The 18,116-nt window shown below is 60.1% G+C and overlaps 1 protein-coding gene across 6 annotated transcripts in view; it reads left to right on the top strand.

Moving 5' to 3' along the window:
* Positions 1 to 14,892, top strand: part of SLC22A23 (solute carrier family 22 member 23) — a 124,133-nt gene extending 109,241 nt beyond the window's left edge. For 5 of the 6 annotated variants that reach the window (XM_081524205.1, XM_081524202.1, XM_081524206.1 and 2 more), the window contains 5 exons: positions 3,861 to 3,963; positions 4,153 to 4,385; positions 5,986 to 6,018; positions 7,063 to 7,186; positions 14,080 to 14,892. In XM_081524205.1, coding sequence (XP_081380331.1) covers positions 3,861 to 3,963; positions 4,153 to 4,385; positions 5,986 to 6,018; positions 7,063 to 7,186; positions 14,080 to 14,437 — 851 coding nt within the window. In that variant the 3' untranslated portion in view covers positions 14,438 to 14,892. Of the gene's footprint in view, positions 1 to 3,860; positions 3,964 to 4,152; positions 4,386 to 5,985; positions 6,019 to 6,134; positions 6,159 to 7,062; positions 7,187 to 14,079 lie in introns of all 6 variants that reach the window. The other variant, XM_081524201.1, reaches the window with a different exon arrangement.
* Positions 14,893 to 18,116: the final 3,224 nt, after the last annotated feature.

Consider the following 18,116-nt stretch of genomic DNA (forward strand, 5'->3'; position numbering starts at 1 on the left):
AAGGCCGTCCATTAGCACGTCGGCGCTCGTAAGTCAGAGTGCCTTTTGCTTCTGGCGTTTCCCTGCTTACATTGCCTCCTCTGCTGCTTCCGGGTTAGAGTCCATCTGGGAGGAGCTTGTCGTCTGCAACCTCGTTGCACAGATTCATTTCCCTCCTGTTTTTGGAAGGCGGTGCTCAGCCTTCCTCCTGCTTCCCTGCCCGGGAGTTGGCTGCTGCTGGGTTCAGCCCGGGGCAGGGTGGTTGTCATGCGTTCACGCCCCGGGGTACGCGGCTGTCCTGGCCCGAGTCTCCCTCTCAGGCAGCAACCGGGCAAAGCTGGGGGACGGCGGCTATCCGAGCTCCAGACCCGCCCCCTGCACTGCCTGTGTGGAGGAGGACGCTCCTCCCCAGCATCTAATCCAGGCCTCTCCCGGCTTCTCTCCTGCCCTGACTCCATCCCCGCCAGGCGGGGCTGAGCTGCTCTTTGCCCGTCTGACCCCCCTCAGAACCTGTTCTGTCAATCAGATCATCCCCTCTACCTCTAGGAAAGGGGCCCCAGGAGGCTAGGGCTGGGCAGGGCTCCCCACTCCAGGCGTTCCCTCCTTGGGAGGCGCCCCCTCGCCTCCTCCCCATGAGCCGGGTCGGGCAGGTCCTCTGGCCCCCTGCAGCAGGCATTCTCTGGGCAGCCTGACGCTGAGGGGAACGGCCTGGCCCAGGTCGGACGGGTGAGGCTCTGAGGTTCGAGGGTCCCCGCAGCAGGCCAGGGGGCTTTGCCTGAGCCCTGCTCGGTAACAGAGCGTAGATCCGGTCCTGTGTGCCTCGCTCTGTCTTGTCCGTCTGTCCTAGACCCCAGGTGAGGAGCAGGTCCCTGTGTCAGGCCTCCTCCCTGCCCCCAGCGCCCTGCCTCTGACCCTGTGCATAAGCTTCCTGCTCCTGCGGGGTCCTCAGCCCATCTGGAGCCTCGTGGGCCAAGAGGCCACCTCAGGGGTCAGCCTCAGGGGTCAGCGGGGGTCCCCCAGGCCCAGGAAGTAGTCCCTGCGCTGGTGGGGGAGAAGCCGGGACGGTCTGGGTCGGCCAAGCCCGGGGCCAGGGAGGCTGCTGCACCTGGGGGCCCAGGCAGCCCCGCAGCTTCTCCGTCTGGTCATTAATCCATCCCTCCATCAGACGAGAAGCCAGGGCACAGAGCAGGAAGCCTCGACACAAGGGTGAGAGCTGGGGTTCCGTCAGGCCCCTCGCCGCCCCCTAGGTGAGGACAGCTGTCACCTGCCCGGCCAGGGCTGGCTCCCCGGTGGCCCATCGCGGGGAGCAGGGCAGAGAGGGGGCGCGGGCAGGGCTGGAGCCCCAGAGGCTTGACTTAGCCTTCGTCTTGGAATCGCGAGTCTGGCTCCAAGAGGTTGGAAGAGGTGCAGGGAGAGGGGAGGCGTCTCCCTGTCGACTCGCGGGTGCTGAGTTGGACCTGCTCTTGGTGCCCCTTGTCACTCCTGTTCCCCCACGTGAGGCCCTCAGGGAGTCCCGACATTTCTGGAGAGACGGAAAGGCCTCTGGTGTCCATCCCGAGGGCCTCACAGCTGGGTTTCCTCCCAGAGCAGACCTGGGAAGTTCTGCGTTGTTGTTGAGAGGCCAGGGACGCGCAAAATACCAGCAGCCCCGACAGGTCAGTGTGATTCCACCCGGAATAACGCAGCTGCCTCTGCAGACTACAGTCAACTTGGGCTCCAGAGGTTAATGCTTAAAAAAAAAAAACAACTCGGGTCATAATTACAATTGCTACAGCTTCTTAAGAACCTCTATTTCATATACTAGAAAGTTTGGGCCATAGTACAAAAAAAAATTTAAGTCTATACAGCTGTACTAATGGACGTTTAGTTTTTCTTCTTGGAAGATTTCCACAGTGAGCAAGCATGGAACCTGTGATAGCAGGTTCATGAGCAGTTTTAGAACAGTGAGGATACTCATATCATTGGATCGGCGTTATGTGTTCAGAGCACATTTCCATGCTCTTTAAAAGTCTTCTAGTGTTTTGACCATGGGGAAAGTGTGTCTGTAACCCCAACGAGCCTGTTTCTGCAGAGGGGATGATAATGGTCAGGAGGACCTCAGGAGTGTCTGTGGACGGACGGCTGGACGGCCAGCTGTTCTGGCTGGGGCACAGGCCTCCAGTTCTGGGCCTGAACAGTGAGAAGGAAGAAGGTCTGGAAACTCAGGGGGCTGGTATCCCTCGGATGTAGGAGAGGTCCCCCTTCTCCCTTCCGGGCCCCAGTTGGTGACACTGATCCGGACTTTTTTCTTTTTTGGCTGCACTGGGTCTCCCTTGCTGTGCAGGGGTTTCAGCAGCTGTGGGATGCCAGCTTCACTGCCCCGTAGCCTGTGGGCTCTTGGTTGCCCAACCAGGGATCGAACCCACGTCCCCTGCATTGGAAGGCAGATTCCTAACCACTGGGCCACCAGGGAAGTCCCCAAACATTTTTAAAATAGGAAACCTCCTAAGCCCTTGTGGTTAAGCAGCCTGTTTTTCCCCCCAGCTGTCACTAGTGAGTTGGTGACCCTCTCCCGTGGGATGGCAGGGAGGAGGCAGGGCGTCCTGGGGTCGGAGTGGCTGTAAGACGTACGGGAGGGGAACACACCCCCAAGACGCCGTCTCCCGAGAGGGCTGCCACTCCCAGGCCCCTCCAGAGGTGACCCCACTTCCCCCAGGCCTTTGCACCCCACCACGGGCTTTATTTTTAGTACAGTTGTTTAGGATTCATCTCAGGTTTATGGTAAAGTTGCAGAGACAGAATTCTGAAAACCAGCCCCCGGCAGTCTCCCCGTAGTAACGTCCCATGTCCCCTGACCATGTCACAGCTGGGAAACCGCACGGCTGTGCTTCGGACAGCCCAGCTGCAGCCCAGACCCGACACCCCCCACCAGGACCCCACCAGGGCTGCCCAGGACCCCACCACCGCTGCCCAGGACCCCACCAGGGCTGCCCAGGACCCCATCACCGCTGCCCACTCCTCAGGCCCCTGCAGCCGCCTCTGGTCCGTGTGCTTTCAGTCTTTACTCACTTCCCCAGCTTCAACAGTCTTGCTTGCTTAAGTCTCCTTTTCCTTTTCTGGCCCCTGAAAAGGGTGTCATTGTGGTTGTTCAGTCTCTGAGTCGTGTCCAACTCTGCGACCCCGTGGACTGCAGCAAGCCAGGCCTCCCTGTCCATCACCAACTCCCAGAGCTTGCTCAAACTCAAGTCCATTGAGTCGGTGATGCCATCCAACCATCTCATCCTCTATCATCCCCTTCTCCTCCTGCCTTCAATCTTTCCCAACATCAGGGTCTTTTCTAAGGAGTCAGTTCTTCACATCAGGTGGCCAAAGTATTGGAGTTTCAGCTTCAGCGTCAGTCCTTCCAATCAATATTCAGGACTGATCTCCTTTAGGATGGACTGGTTGGATCTCCTTGTCCATTCGGTCACTTCTCTTTCGGTCACTTCTCTTTACAGATGTGGGCACTGTACCTGCCCAGCTTGTTGTGCCCACAGGGGTGGTCTGGGGACCAGGGCAGCGCGTGCCTCTCCCAGTTCCTGAGCAGAGGGAGACGCGGACCAATCAGACTCCACAAGGAGGAGAACCCCTGCCCGAGCCTAACCAGGGCCTCAGTGCCCACGAGCAGCCCCTGCAGACAGAGCCCACTCGAGTGGCTGCTTCATGTGTCCTGCCGTCTCTGGAAAAGGCCTGGTTCCCTGGAGCCCCGTGGCAGCTGCACCTGCAAAGCCAGTGTTCTACCCCGAGAGCCAGGCCCTCCCCCGCCTTAGCGAAACCGCTCTGCTCCTGATGCTCCAGCCTTCGGTGGGGCCCCCTGCCTGCCGGCTGGCCGGTAAGTATGGCTTACAGACCCTTCCCCGCAGAGCTGGAGAAGGAGCTGTCCCGGAGGCCCAGGAAGGTCTGCATCGTGAAGATGGTGGGGACCCGGAACCTGTGGAAGAACATCGTGGTGCTGTGTGTGAACTCGTGAGTGCCAGGCCGGACGGGCGGCGGGCGGGGCGCCCAGGCACGGCTGCGGGGCCGGTGAGCCGAGGAGCTGGCCGAGCTTCCGAATGGGCGTCTGGAGGGAACAGTGCTGGCGGACACAGACCGCCAGCCTCGGGAAAGCAGGGTGCTCCCCCGGGACCCTGTGGCCCACGCGCCGTGTGCCCGCAGGCTGACCGGCTTTGGGATCCACCACTGCTTCGCCCGCAGCATGATGGGCCACGAGGTGAAGGTGCCGCTGCTCGAGGACTTCTATGCCGACTACTACGCGGCGGCCGGCATCGCCCTGGCATCCTGCCTGGCCATGTGCCTGGCGGTGCGCGTCCTAGGCCGCCGGGGCGGCCTGCTGCTCTTCATGATCCTCACCGCCCTGGCCTCGCTCCTGCAACTTGGGCTGCTGAACCGTGAGTGGGCCGGGCCGGGGGCAGGCGGCATGGGGGAGTTGGGGGGGGGCGCAGCTGGGGGCAGGGGGTGGGGCGGCCAGGGCCCAGGGGCCCCGCTGTTCTCCCAGAACCCCTGCACTGGGCGGCTGCAGGATGAGCTTCCCTTAGAATGCGCGACCACTGCCCCAAGGGTGTGGGGTCTCCCCTCCTGCCCCAAGGGTATGGGGTCTCCTCCCGCCCTGAGCCCGAGCCTCCCCACTGCCCCAAGGGTGTGAGGTCTCTTCTCCCACCCTGACCCCAGCCCTCCCGGGGTCTCCTGCTACCCCAGGGCTCCCAGGCACCGGGGCCTCTGCAGTCCTGGTGGACATGACCCCGTGGTGGCCACACTGTCCCTTTGTGACCCATCATCCCCTGAGAAGGAACAAAGGACTCTTCTCTAGTGTGAAATCCAGGGAAAGATAACTACTTGGTAACGCCCTGGCCCTGGGACACGGCTTTTCAGTACGTGTTCCCGAGTTTATTAGCTGCTCTTGGGGCCAGAGAGCAGTAAGTGTTAAAAACAATTAAAAGGAAAGCTAAACCATCTGTGTAGCCCGTTCGGCTCTAGGAGTCAAGCTCAGTGCGGCTCCTGGGGAACTGAAGCCGCTCCCACGCGGGGACGAGGCCCAGGGTGTCTGATCACCTGGAGCGAGGTGGGACCCAGGCACCCGAGCCCCCTCCACCCAGGACTGTCCCCCCGACGGACTCGGGCACGCGGCGACCAGATGCCTCTGATGGCTGCCCCCTCCCTCCCGAGGTGTCGGAGTTAGGCCAGAGCCGCTGAGAAAGCCAAACGCCTCCTAGTATCCCAGGTCTATGTGATGTCCAGGTGGGGGGCGCGTGTCCAGAACAGAAGGAAGAGAAGGAAAAGACTGAGGGCTTCCTCAGCCTTGTTGTGCAAACTGGATTCTAGAACAGGCAGTGTTGGACTCGGGAGCAGTTTCCCCACTTGGGCAAGTTTGCAATGCCTTCAGCATCTTGCTGGGAGATTGGTCTTGTTTTCAGCTGTGGCCACATGGGGTCTGTCTCCTGCTGGGGCTGCCCGAGTTCCCCTTGGGGAAGCCTCCCTCGGCTGCCCTGGGTTGGGGGGATGTGCAGGCAAGCGGCAGCCCGGCTCAGAGCCGCCCCCTTGGCCCCTGAGCCGGGGTGCCCAGGGGACCAGGCTTCGAGGGCATAATGATGCCATCTGATCTAACCTGAGCTTGGTGCCCCAGCACAGACCGCAGGGACCTGAGTGGCACTGGACACAGTGAGAGTCACCCTTTGGCTTGAGGGGGCGAGGGGTGCTGCGCGCCCCTCAGGCCCCGGAGCGGCCCCAGACCTCCCTTCTGAACAGAAGGTCTCCGTTCGGTCAGACGCCCACCCGGGGGCCCTGGGCCCTCACCTACGTCCGCACCGTGTGCTTCTCACTCTGCCCGCTGGTAGTGTCAACCGTGCTGCCCACGTGGGCTGGCAGGCAGGCAGGCAGAGAGGCCGCCCCGCTGCCCCTGGATACACGAGGTCGTGTCGGCGGCCCTGACCTGCTCTCTTTCTCCCCTCTCTGCCCGCCTTCATCCGCCTCCACTGCGGTTCCGCGGCACAGTGATCGGGAAATACAGCCAGCATCCAGACTCAGGTGAGCTCCAGGCGCCTGCCGCGACGCTGTCTTGTTATTGCACCTGAAGAGCGTTTTCAGAGCCACTCACAGACCTGTGATTTCCTTTCCTCTCTCCTCACCCCTTTCGCCCCAAGAGGTGCAGCTGAAGTTGGCCGTAGGTTGGACACCACACGCATCCACTTGTCCTCTGTCCCTCCCGCCTCTAGAAAGCCTGGCTGCCCCTCCCGTTTGCGCCCGGCTTGCACGCTGCCCTTGCCCCTTCCCCCGGCCCAGCCACGCCTGCTGGGATGCAGGGCCTCGGGGACGCGGCCCCGGAGCGCTGGAGGCCTGGCTGACCGCCGCCAGGGGAAGCTGCCCACCCCGCATGTGAACCACACGAGCCCGCTGCCCTGGCCGCGGGGACTGCCCGGCCGCTGCCCCTGCCCGCGACACGGCAGCGCGCACGCACGAGCCCGGCCTACCGAGCCGAGGCCCCAGGGCTCTCGACCAGCCTCGCGGTGGGCTGGCTGCACCCCGCATCCAACCCCCAGCAGCTTGCCTGCCGCCCTCGCCTGACGCCGCCTGGGTGTGAGGTCAGACCCCGAGCCACGGCCAAGATGCCTGACTCGGCCCAGCACGTTCCCTCCGGGCCCCCGGTTCCTCTCTCGGGGTTGAGTCTTGTCCCCTCAATCAAGCCTGGGGCTCCGGTCCCTCGTCTCGGTCAGGCCTGTGGCCAGGAGGGCCAGGCTCTCCACGGCCGAGACCGTTCTCGGGGGCTGACCCTGAAGTCGGAACAGGAAGGTGCAGCTCCCGCGCCAGGGAGCCCCCCGCCTCCGTCCCTGCCGGTCGCTCCAGTCCTCAGCTTCCGGCCGAGTCAGCCTGGGCCCCGCGCTCCAGACCCCCGGGGCCTCGGGGGAACCTGCCAAGAAGGCTCTGACCTCCCATGCCTCGACTCGCTGCTCGTCTCCCGGGTCTGCGCCTCACCCCGGGCAGAGGGGAGGAGGGGAGACCGCCGTCAGGCCCCCTCCCCCCTGCCCGTTCCCCCGCGCCCTCCACCCCCTCACCGCCCCGGTTCTCCCCCAGGAATGAGCGACAGCGTCAAGGACAAGTTCTCCATCACCTTCTCCATCGTGGGCATGTTCGCCTCCCACGCGGTGGGGAGCCTCAGCGTGTTCTTCTGTGCAGAGATCACCCCCACGGTTATCAGGTGCGTGCGGGCCACCCACAGGGCAGGGGTCTTCTGAGGACACTAGGGCTGGGGTGGGCGCTGCCTGGCAAAGCTGGTGAATGACCCACCAGCTCTAGTCCGGGCCTCTGGACAAGGTGCGGCCTGCACTGGGTGTCCGCTTGGGACGGACCGCTGTTCCACCCTGACCCCCAGGGATCCCCGGATCAGGGGAGAACTGAACCCTGGGTCCCGTCCACGCGGCTGGAGGGACGGGAACGGGGATTTGGGGGTACAAGTCACACAGGAGGACCTGGTAAAGGAGGGGTGTCAGGGGGTCCCTGGATATATGCCTGTGCTTCAGCCCCACCAAGCACTGTCCACTCTCCTAGGAGGATTCAGTGAAAAGTCAGTCTCCGAATGTAGAGTAGAAAGGGCCTTGGTTTTCTGCTGGCTGAGAAGCCGGTGTCTCTAGTCCAAAGAAAGGCCTCAGAGAGAGAAAGCCCAGCCGGTTACGTCACTGATTTGTCTGACAAATACTTGTTGGGAACCACCCCACCTCCGTGTGCCCAGCACAGGCTGTGCACAAAGACCAAATGGCGGCCTGTTTTCTGAAAAGGCGGGGGGACCTGCCCTCTCCTTGGGCAGGGGGCGCGTGCACAGGCTTTGGTGCTGACGTTATAGCGACACAGAAGGGTATCCTGCTGTCAAGGGTGTCACTTAGGTACAGTGAAGTGGTGACTTTCGGTCGAGCTCCTGAACTTGGTGTGTGAATGTCATTAACCTTCTGAGCACTTTGTTGAATGTAATTGTGAGCATGGCAGTTATTCGGCCGTGGGATAGAGCCCAGGCCGCCAGCACTCGACACCCGGCCAGCCTCCCCTTCCCACGTGGGAGACACGTGCGGCCAATTCCGTTCAAAACAGGGTGCCCAGGATGGACTGTCTTGCCCCTGGGCTCTGGGCGGAGGCAGGCAGGTCCGCGGGCATCTCTGATTCCTCCTTCTGGGTTCTCACACACGCGCCAAGCCTGAAGGCTGCCCCATCCTGGAATACGATGCCGGGAGCTTATTTTACGCGGGGCTCCGCAGAGTGCCCAGGCAGACAGCCCTCGGTGTCTCTCTGCGGGTTAAACGTCCCCCTTCACAAAGGCCAGCAGGAGAGCTCCTTCAGAGGGCGGGAGTCACGGTCGGCCCTCGGCGTGGTTCTCTCTCCGGGGCAGGCCACCCTTCCCCCTGGCAGCCGGCAGACCACACTCATCATGGTTAGGTTCTGCTGAACAAGCTGAACTGAAGGAAACGCAGTTTCCTCGGAGGCAGACCTGGCAAGATTATTGGGGATGGAAATTCAGCGAATGTTCTTGGGGTCAGCTTGCCAGGACGACGAACTAGACAGAATACCTGACCCTCGGCGATGCGTTTGTAGTTGCAGAGGAAGGAGTTGAGGTTGGGGGTCTCCTGGTGAGGACGCTCCCCGCGGGACACCCCGCGCCCCAGCCCTTCCTGGCGTGTCCCCTCGGGGACAGTCCCAGAGCCGCTGGGGAGTAATGGGCTTCCTGCCCCCCCTCATCTCACAGGTGAACCCCGGAGCAGCTGGGAGGGGCCGCTCGGGTGTGCAGGCTTCATGTTTGCTAATAGAGAACTAGCCTTCTGTTCACCAGTTACAAACACACCCTCTGAACAAGCACAGTAGTGAAGGTCAGGGACTGACTATCGAGGGGCAAACAAGGCTCTGGGATGCTGGCTGTCACGTCCACGGGTGACAGGTGTGTGTGAGGGCCTCCAGGTACAGCAGCGGCTTCTCGGGCTCTGCAGGCCCCCTCCCCTTGGGCTTCGGCAGGACTGGGGGGCCTTCACCGTGGGGAAGAGGCGGCGGTGGCTTTGGTGTGACAGGCCCCGTGTCACTGCAAGCTGCAGGCGGGCACCCTCACAAACTGGACCGGGAGGGGGCAGGCGCTGGCGGCAGGGACAAGCCACTTCAGCTCCCAACATTTCCTGGCTGCCTGTGCGCTGGGGCCTGGCTGTGGGGCTTTCCTCTTCTTTATGGACAGTCGGCACACAATGCAAGTTTCAGGTGTACAGTGTTTGAGGGTTATATATATATTAATTGAAAAGTAAATTATAAAGTACTGGCTCTGTTCCCCGTGCTGGACAATACATCCTTGTAGCTTATTTTACACCGGATGCTTTGTACCTCTTACCCCCACCCTATCATGCCCTCCCCTCTCTCCCCCCACTGGGAGCCACTAACTAGTCTATTCCCTGTATCTGAGCGTCTGCTTCCTTTCTGTTACATTCCCCAGTTCGTTGTAATTTTTAGCTTCCACCTGTAAGTGATACCACACAGTATTTGTCTTTCTCTGACTTGTTTCACTTAGCATGACGCCTTCCAAGTCTGTCCACGTTGCAAATGGGACCATTCTGTCCTCTTTCCTGGCTGATACTCCATCGCATGTGTATGCACCGCGTCTCCTTGGTCTGTCTGTGGGCATCTGGGGCGCGTCCATGCCTTGGCTGCTGTGAATAGTGCTGCTCTGAACACTGAGGAGCATGTCTGGTCTTGAATCGGTGGTTTTGGTTCTCCTTGGACCCAGAACTGGAATCTGGATCATACGGTCGTTCCAGTGTTAGTTTGCTGAGAAACCTCTATCCACGGTGGCTGCACCGCTTCACATCCCACCAGCAGTGCACAACGGTACGCTTCTCCGGGGCCTCATCAACGTGGGGGCGGGGGGGGCTGGGTTCTTTCCGATGATGGCCATCTTGACAGGTGTGAAGTGGTACCTCGCTGTGGTTCTGATTTGCTTTTCCCTGATGCCTGGTGATGCGGAGCATCTTTTCGCCTGCCTCTCGGCCATCTGCGCTTCTTCTGTGGAAAAATGAATATTCAGTTCTGCTGCTGCTGTTTCAGTTGGGGTCTTCTGTTTCTGACGTTGAGTTGTATCAGCTGTTTGTGTACTCTGGATGTTAACTGCTTATCGGTCACACCGCTTGCAAATAGTCTCCCATTCAGTAGGTTGTCTTTTCATTTTGTTGACGGTTTCCTTTACTGTGCAAAACCTTTAACTTCAGACAGTTTAATTAGGTCCCATTTATTTTTGCTTTTGTTTCCTTCACCTGAGATGAGCAGCGTCACCTGCCAACACCTCCTCACAGGCTCCAGGGGCGCCGGGGCCAGCCTGCCCCTGTCTCCGTCTGAGCTCACCCCCCCTCCAGCATCCCCCTCCCCCAGCATCGCCCCCCCCGCCAGCATCCCCCTCCAGCATCACCCCCGCCAGCATCCCCCCGCCAGCATCCGCCTCCCCCAGCATCCCCCCCCGCCAGCATCCCCCCTCCCCCAGCATCCCCCGGCCAGTATCCCCCCTCCCCCAGCATCCCCCCTGCCAGCATTCCCTCCTCCCCCAGCATCCCCCCGCCAGCATCCCCCTCCCCCAGCATCCCCCCACCAGCACACCCCTCCCCCAGCACCCCCCAGCATCGCCCCCCCACCAGCATCCCCCTCCCCCAGCATCCCCCCCGCCAGCACCCCCCTCCCCCAGCATCCCCCCCGCCAGCACCCCCCTCTCCCAGCATCCCCCCGCCAGCATCCCCCTCCCCCAGCACCCCCCGCCAACATCCCCCCTCCCCCAGCATCGCCCCCCTGCCAGCATCCCCCTCCCCCAGCATCCCCCCGCCAGCATCCCCCTCCCCCAGCATCGCCCCCCCGCCGCCAGCATCCCCCCCAGCATCCCCTCCCCCAGCATCCCCCTCCCCCAGCATCCCCCTCCCCCAGCATCCCCCCTCCGCCAGCACCCCCCTCCCCCAGCATCTTCTCTCGGACTGGCTCCTCCCCGGCCCCACCCCCGCCGGACAGAACCCACAGTCACTGCTCCAGGCGCACCAGGGAGGGGCAAAGAGAAGACATGCAGGGCGGCCGCTTACAGTATATATGAACGTGTACAGCACAGGCTCCCCTGGGAAGTGACCCAAGAGGGCCCTTTGCCGGAAGTGAGGGGAGCTCACCTCTGCCCCGAGAGAGACTCATCCTGACGGCCGTCTGCGGGGAGGGGTGGGGTCAGAGTGCACTCGGAGGGTCAGATCCCAGGGGCATGGTGTTATCAGTGATGCCTGCCAGGACCCCAGGGGCATGGTGTTATCAGTGATGCCTGCCAGGATCCCAGGGGCATGGTGTTATCAGTGATGCCTGCCTGAGTGTTTCTGGCAGTGATATTTACGCAGAGGTTGGCAGAAATATTTGTTCATCCTTGACTTCACAGAAAGGCAGTGAAAATAAGTAACATTGGAGGAAGCAAAAAACAGGAGGTTTGTTTTCTGTGTTCAAGATGCTGGGTTCATGTCTTTAAAAGGATAATTTGAAGATTCTTTTTTTGTTTTTTTCTTTTTCTTTTCCCCAAAGATCCCAGAACACTTAAATTCAAGCTTGCTACTTCTAAGAAATCTGCCTGCATACCAACCTTTCTATCCTTAAAGTAATTTAGGTGTTATTATTAGTAAAAAATAAGGGCCCTTTGGCTCAGATGGTAAAGAATCTGCCTGCAATGCAGCAGACCTGGGTTTGATACCTGGGTCGGGAAGATTTCCCTGGAGAAGGGGAAAGGCTACCCAATCCAGTATTCTTGCCTGGAGACATCCATGGACAGAGGAGCCTGGCAGGCTACGGTCCTTGGGGTCACAGAGTCGGACACGACTGAGCGACTAAAACATCACCATCACTTCATCACTAGTAAAACAGATGTCCAGTGCATATTAAACCTTTGTGCTCCTGAAGCTCAAGGAGGCAACCTGCCCTGGGTCCTCGATTCTCTGTAAATCTACTGCTTAAACACGGGCAGGTGCTTCCCTCTAGTGACAAGCTGGAGAAAAGCAGAAAATGTACAAAGTCAGCATTTGCGCGGCTGGGTAGAGCCTTAGTACCAACCACATAATCATCCCATTCTCTGAACTGAGATTTCTGAAACACAAGAGCCAAAAATGGAATACCAGATTCTGCCACAGCTGTTCCCAATCTTACTAATTTCAAGGGATCCTTGATAGGAAATCAACAGAAAATGGCTCTCGTTTATGCATCTTCAGGCTGCTCAGTCACACTGCTCTTTGTAGGGTTGTCACATTCACTCTGCCGAGTTCACTGGGCCAGTGGCCCTCCTGCCGAGGACCAGGGTGATCTGAGCTGCAGCGTCCCAGTGTTTACGAAGCACAGTGTCTCCTATGGACGTTCCAGAAGAGAATCCTTGACTGTCTTTTCCCCACTGTACATTCTTGCCTTCTCTGTCACAGGTTAACTGACCATAAGCGTGTGGGTTTATTTCTGGGCTTTCTATTCTGTTCTGTTGGTCTGTGTGTCAGTTTCTGGGCCAGCAGCATGCTGTTTTAATTACTGTAGCTTTGTAGTGTAGTCTGGAATCAGGGAGCTTGATTCCTCCAGCTCTGTTCTTCTTTCTCCAAGATTGTTTTGGCTGTTAGAGGTCTTCTGTGTTTCCGTAAGTTTCTAAAATATTTGTTGTAGTTCTGTGAAAAATGTCATGGGTATTCTGATAGGGACTGCGCTGAATCTGTCAATTGCCTTGTGTGGTGGTGATTTTAAGAACATTAATTCTCCCAATCCAAGAACAGTGTATATTTCCATCTGTTTTTGTCATCTTCTATTTCTTTCATCAGCATCATAGCTTTCAGAGTATAAGTCTTTTACCTCCTTAGGTAGGTTTATTCCTAAGTATTTTATTCTTTTTGATGTGATGGTAAATGAGATTGTTTCCTTAATTTCTCTCACTGATAGTCTGTTGTTAGTGTACAGAAATGCAACAGACTTGTTTATTAATGTTTTATCTTGCAGTTTTACCAGACGGAATGATGAGCTCCAGCAATTTTCTAGGGGCATCTTTAGTATTTTCTATATATAGTATCATGTCATCTGCAAACAGTGACAGTTTTATTTCTTCCTTTCCAGTTTGGATTCTTCTTCTCTGATTGCTGTGGCTAGGACTTTTATGTAAAACTACACTGAATAACAATGGAGAGAGTAGGCATCTTGTTCTTGGTCCTGACAGTAGAAGCAGTGCTTTTCGCTTTCCACCACCGAGTATGATGTTAGCTGTGGGTCTGTGATCATGCTCCTGCTCAGCTGCTAAGTCTTCCCCAATGCTTTGTGACCCCACCAGGCGCCTCCGACCATGGGATTTCCCAGGCGAGAATACTGGAGTGGGTTGCCATCTTCTCCTCCAGGGGAGCTTCCCTGGAGGGGAATCAAACCTGCGTCTCCGGCACTGGCAGGCAGATTCTTTACCACTGAGCCACCGGGCAGCCTGGGTTTGTCACGTATAGCCTTTATTGTGTTCAGATGTGTTTCTTCCTGGTGCGGGACCCCCAGGCTGGGGAGCCCGACATGGGGCTCAGAACTCACTTCTGCGGGAGACCCTCTGGAATATATTCTCCAGCGTGTGGGTCAGCGGTCCAGTGGGGGTCATGAGACCTTATATTGCGCATCCGGTCCTCCTACGTGTCTTGTCGTGGTTCCTTCTTTACATCTTCAGTTGTGGATCTATTGGACAGTTTCTGGTCCTTTTCATCAATGGCTGTTCCGCAGACAGCTGTGATTCTCTGGTGTGCTCGTGAGAGGAGGTGAGCTTGGGGTCTTTATGCTCCACTGTCTTGGCCGCTTTCCTCTTGATGTGTTTTTAATGCCTTCGTTAATCCATGACCACCCTCCTCTCTTCTAAGCGAAGAGCAAGCCTCGGGACGACAGCGTAAGCTAGTAACACTTGGTTTCTCCACACAGTGGATCATGGGCGGCAAGTGAGGCTGGTTTTCCCCCTTACGGTGGTGTTTATTATAGAGTCACCTTTGAAAATGAACGAAGGAGGAAGCCTGGGCTGACGGGGGAAGGCGGGGCGGGGCGGGGGTGGAGCCCGGCGGCCCGCTGACCCGTGCGCCCCCGCAGGTGCGGCGGGCTGGGGCTCGTGCTGGCCAGCGCGGGCTTCGGCATGCTGACGGCGCCCATCATCGAGCTGCACAACCAGAAGGGCTACTTCCTGCACCACGTCATCTTCGCCTGCTGCACGCTCATCTGCATCATCTGCCTCCTGCTGCTGCCCGAGAGCCGGGGCCAGAGCCTCCCCGAGAGCATCCCCGACGGCGAGCACTACACGCGCCAGCCGCTCCTGCCGCCCCGGCGCGGCGAGCAGCCGCTGCTGCCCACCCACGCCGAGCTCAAGGACTACTCGGGGCTACACGACGCGGCCGCCGCGGGCGACGGGCTGCCCGACGGGGCCACGGCCAACGGCGGGCGGCCCATGTAGCCGGGCGCAGCCGCGGGAGACCCCGCTTCGCCGAGGCTGGGGACCCGAGGTGGGGGGCACCCTGCGAAACTTGAGGAGCGCGCGTGTATGAGCGAGCAGACCTTGCAGACGACCCTCCGGACACTTTCTTTTCTGCCATGAAATGTTTGTATTTATTTTGGTCATTTTTACAAGAAGCACTTTATTCCCTTCCCTTCACTGATCTCAAAACCGAGCCGCCTCCTCGGGAAGGACACGCAGCCGCCGCAGGGACCGCGCAGCCCGGCTCCCCGGGGGTCCCCCCCTGCCCCCGAGCATTCCCACGGCTGCGCTTTCCTCAGACTGAGGTGTGAATGGTGAGGGGTTTGCTCGAGTCTCTGTGATGGTTTGTAACGGTCTTTTCTGTAAGGGAAGAGCTTCCGCTCTGTGTTAGGGGACAGCAGCTCACAATATCATTAAAACCAGCTTCGTCTCTCCGTGGAGATCATCCTTTTATACTTGATCCGGAAGCTCTTTTGGGGGAAAAGCGGCACCATGTCCCCGGAAGTCATAAAGGGTGTGTGGCGGCATCGCCCAGCTCTTCCAGCGCAGCTCTGCCCGCTCCGCTCCCCAGCAGCCAGCACCTCGCCTCAACGACCAGTCACCACTGTCACCGTCCTCCCGGTGCAGCTCCGGCAGGAAAGGCCCTCCCCTCCACCGACTCGCAGTCAGCGTTTCTGCAGCACGACTTGAATACTGGCTCCTTCCTGAACTGAAACCCAAGGGAAACAGACCACCGCGGCTGCCCAGGAGGGACGGGCATTCTCGCAGGCATGGCCCACTGGCCGTGTCCTGAGCACACACCCCGCAGAAATCGCCAGCCTGGAGGCCCCGGGGAGCCCTCGGCTTCCCCCGGCAGTGAGGAGCGGGCCGGGGCAGGGGCCTGACCGCAGCCTCTGAGGGCATCGAGGCCAACCGAGAGAAGCAATAACCCACCCGAGCTCTCCCCTGCCCCGTCCCGCTGTGCGAGGACACATGTCGTGATCCTGGCCTCATCCTCCCGCCCGTCTGGGTCAGGCCCTCGTCTCCCGTCTGCGGCTGTTTCAGAGGTGGCACGGGGGAGGCCAAGAAGCCACCCTCACTGGCCAGGCAGGCACCCACGAGGGGGCAGCCTGGGTTCTCTCTGGAAGGCCCGGCCCCCCGCTCTGGGGCACGTCTTTGCCGTGGGCTCTTCTTCCAGGGAGAGCGTGGCCCCGCGTCTGTGCAATGCAGCAAGGTGACTTCCCGCCCACGGCGGCGGCCTCCACTGGGGGAGACGGCGGCGGCCTCCACTGGGGGAGAGGTGGACACAAGTCCGCGCTCCCCGCCTGTCCCCGCCCTCCACCCCGCCCCTGTGGGCTGGCAGACCCGGGAGGAGCCGCGGGCCCGAGAACTTTGTGGGGAAGGGAGCAAACTCGCAGGCCTGTGATCCAGCTCCTCCTGGTCCTCCTGTCTCTCAAGCCACTCCTGTTCTGTTTCCACGGGCGAGTCACACTCACCTTAACCTCCAGGTCTGTCTGTCTACCTGCGCAGCTCAAGTGCCAAACCGGGAGGCACCTCAGCCCTTCTCATGCGCTGGGCGCAGGGCTCCCCGGCCCAGGACAGACCCGCATTCGTGGGCCAGGGCAGCAAGCAGGGTCCCCGGGCCCCACCTGCCAGGTGTGCCTGCACCTGTGATTCCAGACCCCAGGCCCTGTGTGGCCTCCTGCTGGCGGTGGAGACCTCTAGGGAACATGTGATGCCGCACGGCCACTCCCAGCACGCCACTCCCAGATGGTCCGTCTTAGGTGACCGTGGTAGACACTGGTCCCATGGGGTCAGCACTGCCCCGTCATGGTCAGGCCTGGCTCCTGGACTAGAGGAGATGCTGCCTGAGGCTGGGCTCCTGCGGGAGTGAGAGCGGCACTGCCCGGCAGCCTGGGCTCAAGACTTCCGTGAGCAATGGCCAAGAAACGGGGCCAAACCAGAAGAGCGTCCTGCAGGCCGAGCCCCAAAGACCCCAAGCCCCTGCGGGCAAGGCGGCAGGGCTCCTCCCACTCAACCAAGCCTCAGTCACGCGTGGACCCCGGCCCATGTCCTCCGCGCGCTCGGGGGGGAGACGCTGCTCAGGCGCCTGACCACCTGCCCGCTGCCCAGGAGACCGGCGCCGCCTCCAGCGCCACCCTGCACCCCCCCATCCCGAATCCAGGGATCCAGGACCCCCTCCCAACAAGTCAGGCACACAAGCGACCCTTCTGCTTTCTGTTCTTTTCCAGAAGCCAGTAACAACAGCCCACATATTAGCCCCCGAAACAAAGAGTAAAAGGGTTTAAATGTCTCATTTTCTAAGAGTGTAATCACTTGGACTAGGGGGAAGGGGCTGGTGAGCTGGTTTGACCACAGAACAGCAAGGAGGCCTCGTAGCGGAAGTACTGCCCCAGGTACCCCTTCCTAGAGCCAAACAAGGGGGCCGAGGGGCCACGAAACCGTGGGGACCCTGGCGGGGATGCACCATGCCGGCCTTGCTGGGGGGCCCTCCCTGCCCTGCGGCCCCGACCCGCAGGCTCCTGGGCGGGACCATGCTGCCCGCGTGTGGATGGGACCCCTGGAGTGCCTGCTGGCAGCACGGAGCTGCGCCCAGCCCTGCCCTGGCCTCCCATGCCGCCTGCATGCCAGCACGGCTGTTGTACCCTGGGGGGGATGTGTGTAAATGTACAGAAATAAAGACGTTGCCCCATTAACAAACCTCCTCTGGAATGTCTTCCCTACCTCCTCCGATGGGATCCCCTGTAGGGCATTTCACAACCACTGGCTACAAGGAATAAACTCTGTTGGTTCAGGTCTCACCGAGTCCCTGCTTCAGCGCCCCTGTGACCCCAGCCCCTGCCCTGCCTGGGGGACCGGGGGGCTCCCCGCCCGCAGGTCCTCGTCCTCCGGGCAGGCGGACGGAGGCAGGGTGGGGCACCCGCCCACCACAAGCTTAGTGCCGCACTCAGACCCCCAAGGAGGGGGCGGCAGGTTTCCGAGCTCCCTCCTCGTGTGGACGTCCTGCTGACCTCCCCCAGGGCCTGGACCCTCCCCGAGAGGCAATGATTCTCACACTGTGACTGTCAGGGAAGACTGAGCACCCAGAGCTCTCTTTAATGTAGTGTTTTTTTTAACAAGAAAGCAATATTTCTTTAATAAAGTATTTATACCAAACTCTCCTCTCCATAGCCCTGATTTTGTTACCTACTCCGCCCAGAGAGGTGCCCGCCATACCTCCAAGCTGTGACCGGCCAGGGCTCGTAGGTTAGCATCTCAGCCCAGGACCCGGTCCCTGGAAGGGCCTTTCATCCGGCTGTCCCAGCCCAGCTGCGGGCACTGGCCCAACATGACACCTTCCACCACGTGAAACGCGCTCCGGGGCCCGAACCACCGCCTCCCGGGACAGAAGGGGCCCACGTGGACCCCAAGCGTCAGAGAGTCCTGTCCCCGCCTTGGCTGTGCCGAGAAGCACGTGGGGCGCTCTCCAGCCCCGCAAGGCAGGGGCCGCCCGACTCTGGGGAGGAAGCTGTAAAAACTCCCAGGGACGCGACCGGAAGCCAAGTGAGGAGCCACCAACCTAGGAACGCGGCTTCTGGAAAGAAACGTGTCCCAGAAAGACTGACGCCACTGTGATCCACAACAAAAGGCCGAGGATTAAGACTCGGGCAGGGGCGGG

The sequence above is a fragment of the Giraffa tippelskirchi genome, chromosome 8, assembly GCF_054371585.1.
Source record: "Giraffa tippelskirchi isolate mGirTip1 chromosome 8, T2T-mGirTip1v1.2.pri, whole genome shotgun sequence".
Lineage (NCBI taxonomy): Eukaryota > Metazoa > Chordata > Mammalia > Artiodactyla > Giraffidae > Giraffa > Giraffa tippelskirchi.